This window comes from Montipora foliosa, chromosome 11 (assembly GCF_036669935.1).
Source record: "Montipora foliosa isolate CH-2021 chromosome 11, ASM3666993v2, whole genome shotgun sequence".
NCBI classification, from domain to species: Eukaryota; Metazoa; Cnidaria; class Anthozoa; order Scleractinia; family Acroporidae; genus Montipora; species Montipora foliosa.
The window spans coordinates 29390047-29397546 of NC_090879.1; the positions used below are offsets into that span (position 1 = coordinate 29390047).

The 7500-nt window shown below is 40.2% G+C and overlaps 1 protein-coding gene across 1 annotated transcript in view; it reads right to left on the reverse strand.

Moving 5' to 3' along the window:
* LOC137974801 (pescadillo homolog) overlaps positions 1 to 7500 on the reverse strand; it is a 22853-nt gene that overhangs the window by 2677 nt on the left and 12676 nt on the right. The window contains exons 11-14 of the mRNA XM_068821786.1: positions 7166 to 7212; positions 6901 to 7034; positions 2203 to 2328; positions 1618 to 1829 (exon numbers count right to left, since the gene is read on the reverse strand). Coding sequence (XP_068677887.1) covers positions 1618 to 1829; positions 2203 to 2328; positions 6901 to 7034; positions 7166 to 7212 — 519 coding nt within the window. The remainder of the gene's footprint in view (positions 1 to 1617; positions 1830 to 2202; positions 2329 to 6900; positions 7035 to 7165; positions 7213 to 7500) is intronic.

Below are 7500 nucleotides of genomic sequence, written 5' to 3' on the forward strand. Positions count from 1 at the left end.
CGAAAGAAAAAAAATTCCATTGTATCAAAATACAGAACTGAGAAGATATACATTCAGTTCTAAAAGTAACCGCAACGTTTTCACTTGGTGTTTTGCCACAGATGAATCGCCACATCTGTTGCCACATCTGTGGAGTTTTTAACTCTTAAGCACCACTTTCAAAACCGGTAGATTTTCGGTGATTGTAAAGGAAAGTTTGAGTTGCTTTCAAACCACTGATGAAGAAGGAGCACCCTCTAACCGTCTGGCCTCAGTTGTTCGAAGAGTGGATAGCGCTATCTAATGGATAAATCGATTGGTTTTGTTAGTGTTTATTCGCTGGATCGTGATTCATCCAGTGGATAGCGTTATCCACCTTTTGAACAACCGACGCCTGGTTCACATTAGGGAGCTTAAGCAACGACAACGGCGACGGCAACGAGAACGTCATCTCAAAATATAAATTCGCGTTGTTGTAATCGCTTCGTTACTATTTCAACTTTTTTAATATGACGGGGGTGTGGTAGTTCCTCAAAAATGACGCTGGTAGGAACGGCGCTCAATTCAGGGCAGAAAATGAAAATTTATCCTCAAGTAATGACGTTGTCCATAAAACCTCAAATTTGGATGTTTCACGTTGTAGTTTTGCTGACGACGGCAAAGAAATGGACAAAAGTGAAAAACACACGTGCAGGGCGTGCAAAGCTATTGTTTTTGCCTACCAAATATGCAAATTTGTGACGTTCTCGTTGCCGTCGCCGTTGTCGTTGCTAAAGCTCCCTATTTTAGATTCCCCGGCGCAAATTTTAATTCTCCTTTATCATTCGTCCGCAATATTGCGCTGCACAGATTCTTCGAATGTATCTTTCGGTGATCGTGTCGAGTACATTCGGTAAAACACTTTTTAAAATTTGGGAGTTTCAATAGCTTGTTTCGTTAGTCTACCAATGGTGGCGTAAAACATAAGGTGTCATTCAAGTCTCTCACTCTTCTGAATCTTTACAAAAATTCCGGAGTAAGAAATCAGACTACATTACGTGCCTTCACCGCACCGGAAAAAGGGGTCTCGGTGGATGTTATCTAATGTTATCCTAACCGTAGCGTATTTAAAAACCCGTCAAAACCCAAAACCCCTAAGCTTGGAACTTCTGCTTTTGTATAATCTCCCTTTGGTGGTTTATTGTCAAATGTAAAAGGTCTCGAATCACTCGTTTGATTCAATCAAGTTTACGGGGCCATGTTGCAGAAAATGTTATTTCGTGACAGCCAAAACGCCCAGACATCGCGATACCCACGGTCAAATGCAGAAAAACCATAGAAATATGGAGAGGATTTCTCGACAGCTTAATAACGAACTCAAAGAACGACCAGCTCCCACTTGCCTTGATAACTGAATTGGTAGAACACTGCATCGGTAACGCAGTAGCTATAGCAGAAATGCACCAAATGTAAATTGGAGGAGTAAAGCGTCAAGAACCCTTGTTTTTTAAAATTTAACTTGTTATTTTGTGACGAACTAGTTCTCTCCCAAACGCGTCACAAGGAAGCCCAGAGCACAAACGTTCCCCTCCGTCAGTTGTAAACAGCCTCTGAGGAATGCTGCAAGTGCTCTGCAAGACAAACACATCAAGCCCTTACCCTTCTGGTCCTCCTCCTTCTCTTCGATACCATCTGCCTTCCGTTGCTCTTCCAGCATGGCTTGCCGCTCGGGGGGAATGTAGTCGCCCTCTTCCTCCTGAACAAACGGCGACAGATGGGGAGGAAGCTCCACCCCTGGGAAGTAATCTTCAACTGGGAGCAGCTTGCAGTAATTCACACAGTCGAACACCCACTGTGGCTGTACGTAATACCTTTAATAGGATGTAAAGCGGATCAAAATACAGCAAAGAAGAAAAGTTTAATGAAAACCAACAAGAAAAAAAAATACATTCGAGCAGGGGATCATTGCCAAATCTGGGAATCGAACCACTGTGCTATTCATGTATTTCAATTTCCGCAATTCGAATAAACTATATGAACATTTTTAGAAGAATAAACAGAGGTAAACGCATGGAAAAGTGAAAATATGCACTCCTTTTTTTCCTAGCTATAGCCTGTACGTCAAGTGTTTGAAGGAGGAATGGTTTACCAACAACTTCCCAAACAGTAATCCCATGACCAGACATCTGAAACAACCTGTCTCCGCCCTCATAACCAATCTGTAACACAGAAATCAGTCAATACCTTGAGAGATATTTGTGTCCCTGCAAAGGTCTGTCCACAATGTGATGTGTAATCGATTCATCGCTTTCATCAAATGTCGCTCCCAAAGCGTCCGCACTGTGCCATGAAACTTCTCCACTAAAGCACCTAGGGGACAACACTTTCAAATTATTAAAGCAATAATTGCTTTTTATTATATCTTTTGAGCAGATAGTACGAGCGCTGTGATTGGTTAAATTGGCGGGCCGTGTCGTATTCTACAATACTGCCCGCTAAATTTGAAATTTCGTTAACATTCTCTAGACAGTTTTTCATACCGTTTCTGTTACATAAACTTTGTAAAGCTGTTTGAATCTTGGAAGCAACTATTTCAAAAAGCCAATAAGTTTTTATCCTTTTTCGGATTTTGATGGGGCAATCATTGTGGCAGTGGAACCTTCCGCTTGACTTCAACTACTTTCCTTTTGTAACGGGGGGTGCATTATCTCGCGTTCCGAAGGCACGATCCTTGTAGGATGGTCTGGGATATACTAGGGGTCTCCTCCCCCAGAAAAGTTCCAAATTTGGAGGCTCCGAAACGCTATTTTTAGCACTTGTCATGAGATTTGTATCCGAAAAATCGACCTCGAATAAGTGGGAAAAGGTAAGTGTTTTCGGTTCTTTCAAGTGCTTATTTCTGAAGTCCCATTAATTTGAAACACACCGTATATTCAAGCACTAGCACACTAAACATTTCACAATACTGCATGATGTTGGCTAGCTTATCTATAAATGATGTCTCAAGTTTGATTTTCGTTCATAAATATCCTTTGGCATTGGCATGTAGTTGGTTCCACGAAGAATAAGTATCATTGCAAGGCCGCTAAGACGTTCTTCTGTCATTTACGTTGGGGGTTTTGCTTCCTTTTGCTTACTATTTGCACACACCCCTTGCATACGGTGAGAGCTACTGAAATTTAAACTGACCAATCAGAATTCAGCGAGAGGGAAAAACTGTGCTATCCTTGTGCTATCCGACGTCACGCCAATTGTTTACATTCTGATTGGTTAGATCGGTGGACATTCGCTCAGCCTTCGGTTGTGACTCTCTTGACCGTCGCTTCTTTGAACTCAGCGAGACAGAAATGACTCATTGTTCTGGCAATCAATTTGCCAATCCACTTTATCCAGTTTATGGATTGGTCTAGCATGTGATTAACAACCAAGATCGCTTTTGAACTTTATTCTGTAGAAGAAGAAGACGTTGCTGAGTGAACATTTTTACGACGAAATCCCTTGGTTTGTACTGTTCAGCACTTTGATGTCCGATAACTGATCAATCACATTTGGTCGTCTGACCATATGAAGTTTTTTCAGCTCTTGTTTGTGTCCATCATGATCGAACTTCAGGTGAAGCGCTATGCTGCTCTATGCCAACTTCGGTGGCTTGTGATGAGCTTGCCTGCTGCCCAAATTGTTGTTGTATTTTGGCAAGATTGGTCTTGGGTTGGAACTTAATAGTGAGGGGAACAATTTTTCGTTCATCTGCTGTGCCAGACAACAAACAATCCTGTCGGATGTTCCATGTGCTTGGTGAGTCTTGCACGGCCATCGTCTATCAGATCTGGATTGGAGTTTTCTTTCAGTGATTACAACTTGCGATCGTTCTGCAAACATCTACGTAGCATGCAGCACTTTTTAGTGACTCGAGGATCCCCGGCCCGTTTTGCTGTTTTAAACGGAGTCCTGCCTTTTGTGATCTTTTGTGAGCTGTTTGTCTTCAGTGCTTGTACTTTTTTGTTTGTTCCTGGTGGCACAAAGTAACTTTGATGATTTCAAAGGACTTGAATCCTTAATTGAATTAGCGATTTTTTTTATTAAGGAACCATTAAGTGAATGGTACACAAAATTAGGAGAAACTGTTGGTTGAATAGACAATATTTGTAGACATAATTATCTACCCAGTTTAAGTACTTAGCTCAACAAGTTGTTTGGCTCCACAAGTTTCAGTTTCAGGCCAGGTACCCGAATTCACTCAGGTACTTTTGCACACTACCATAGTTCTTTGGAAATTGAATAGCTCCTTGAACACCTGGTTGCTTGACAAGAAACTTGATGTGTTCGTTCTCTACATTGGTGAATGCAGCCACTAACTGTCCATTGTGGATAAACTCCAGACCAACTCTTCTTTCAATTTAATCTTTATTCTTCGCAGGGCATCAATAATGGTGTCCCTTATAAAATGTTAGTTTAAAGAGTTTAAGTTATTTCCCATTTCATAGGGCACTGTGGTTGCCAGATTCACTTTCAAACTTATCATGGAAATGTAAATCAATACCAGTGAAAAGTCAGCCCCTTGAATTGTTGATAGAAAATTTATTTAAATGCATATTGAAACATCAGTTGAGGAATATTTTTTTTCCCACTTTGTGAACCTAACATACATTGCTGCCATTTGTTTATTGCTTGGTCATTCAATGTCTTGATCACATCAAGTAATTTATTTTTCAGGTATTGTGTATCTTAATCTAAAAACTTAACTGTTTGCTTTTTGGAGCCCTTTTGCGGCATATTTAGATAGGCAGGAAATGTTCCACATTTTATGGTAAATAGTTCTGCATAGTTTTAAGGAACATTGCAGCCAAATCTAATTGAATATGAGACTAAAATATGCTGTTTGACATTTTGTGAATTTAAAGACTATTAATATTGTTTGCGCTTGTTTTAAAAGGCTTAAGGTTGGCACTCAAAAGTGTTCCTTCTATGATCTTATTCTGTAAAGATTACCTTCGGAGAATTGGATCAAGGCCAGTTTTTTCTTCTAGCTTCTTTCCCCAGTGCCCTCTGAGAATGGAGTTGATTTGGTTTTGCCCAATGTTGAAAGATGAAACAATGCCTAAACCAGCCAGCCACAAGGAATACTTCATGGTGCTTTTTTACAAACATGGGCATGAGGGTGCTCGTAAGCATCTGAGCATTGTTTCGCATGCTTAAGTGTTATTATAAATAATCTATTTCTCGAAGAGAGTGTTCTTTTCTTGTTGGTCATTCAAAAATTGTTGGAATAGCTTGTTTGAGCTGTTGGATAGACGCAGAACATTTGATGAGGCCCTCCTGGGGAGAGGAGTCCTTGTTCCCTTTACATATTTTCTTGTGTTTCCTTGTTCCCCAAATTACTTTCAAACTTGTTCCCAGCTTTTTGATCCCTAAAGTTTAAATTGGTTTTCTTCCCTTGTTCCCTAAAATATTTTGATATTGTTAAAAAAACCAGTGAGGAACATTAAATTTTAGTTACCTAAATTTTGAAATTTTAGATACGAGATATTTTATTCATATTCTTACATTTTTATGTATATATTTCTTTTTTTCTTTAATATTATTTTGTGGAAAACCCGTAAAATAGCTTCAGCTAAGTGTTTCTATCCACGTTAAATAAAGATTATGTATGTATGTATGTATGTATGTATGTTACTCTGTTCCCCAGTTTAAATTAACCATGTTCTTTTCTTCCCCAAACCCCTGGGAGTGCCTCTTTGTTGATGTTGATTCTCTTATTGGCCTAATAGCAATTCACTGTTGAATTGCAAGACACAGCAAGTTCTTATTTGGGATTGAGGGAAAAATAAATTTTCGCACAATAAAAGAAACACAATTTTGACTGCCCCTTCTAGATCTTGCTCTTTTCAGACATGAACCAGGTTGTTTGCACCTTTCTGGCGACCTGCGGGAGGGCAAGCTCTAGAAACTCTTCCTTAGCGAGCCTTCCACTGAAAAACTTTCCAAGTCTGGCCTTCCGGTGTTAGGGGCCGAGGTTTTTGTGCAAAATTCATCAGCGGCTTCCTTGCAGCTTCTAAAAGGTGTTCCTTCGATCGGGCAATGGTTAGTAAACGTTTTGTAGTGCTTATACAAATTTTCGCTACTTGAAAATGTATGTTCACGCGAAAAAAATATCAGCTTGACAATTTTTCTTTCCCGATACTCCATTTAAAATGAACGTGAGCCCAATTAGTAATAAGGGGCCAGAAAACCATTTAAAACATTTTGTGGCAATTTTTTTGTCAACAACTTGGGTTATCGGCGAGCAGAATTCGAACGTGACCTGTTGTGCTTTGGCTTTTATTTGTGCTTTTTCTAACTATCCTAAGACGAATTCAGGCTGGTATTTTCGAACCAAGTGCAAGAAGACGGCAAAACCGTATCGATATTTATTTGAGTTAACTTCGCGAATAAAGACTTTGACCGCGTCCTTGCGTAGATCAACAACAATGTCATTTACGAACAACCGAAATGCACTGTTTCCGGTGAAGGGGCAAATGATTGACAGGATAGCACAGTTTTGACTGCCGCGCGCACTGCGGGCGCAGGTTCCGTATGCAAGGCCGTGGACCAACCAATTTCTCAGCCATGAAAATGACCAAAAATCGCTATTCACTACAATCAAAATAACCGAGTCTAAAGAAAACAACTCCATCCACAGACCTTATTTGTCTGGCTCAACAGGTCCAGGGGGGCAGCTGTCCCCCCCCCCCCCCAACTCCCTTCCCGATAGCTACGATTCTGGATCCTCGTTTTTTCCCGTGGATTTATGGCCCAAGCAGGAAAAAACTCGGTCAGTAACTCACAGCACGGACTTCGAACTCGGTTAGTTGGATGGATAAACTAAAAACCTGACTTGGTAAATGTGTAACCAAGAACACGGTTCCAAAGGAGATAAACTTAATGGCTGTTAGCATCTCATACCTGATAACAAACACAAGTATCTCTCTTGGGACTTCTCTGGCAAGAAAAATCTTGCACTCGGAAAACAACTTCTTCAATTTTTCTGTTTGCTGTAGCTCTCTTTTGCCAGCTTCCTGGGCTGTGGCATCTACACTCTGTAAAAGATTTAAAAGAAACATTCCAAGGTATGAATTATTTCTATTAAAGCTGATACAGAAGTTACGGCATTGTGGATCAAGCTATAGCCTCTAATAGGGGAGAAACTGAAATTAAACTTAAAACTTACATCAGGATCAATGGGAAATTCATCGACTTCAACATCTTCCACTTGGGCTGTAAACATTCATGACAAGTGAAAGTTCATTTAGTAGTCATTTGATCAATACAAGTAAAAGAATTAGGTCAGAGTTCACAGCTATAGCCAGGGGAGAGAAACGACCGCTGGAAAGACATCTGTGTTCGCAGACTACAGCTATTACAATGGCTCTTGCGATTGGTTCAGGAAACAAAAAGCCAAGAGAAATATACTGCGCAAACAATGGAACCTACATATATACGAAACACAAAAGAGATGCGACCTATACAGTACTAGGTGCATTGAAATTAGAGGTTGTAAAGACC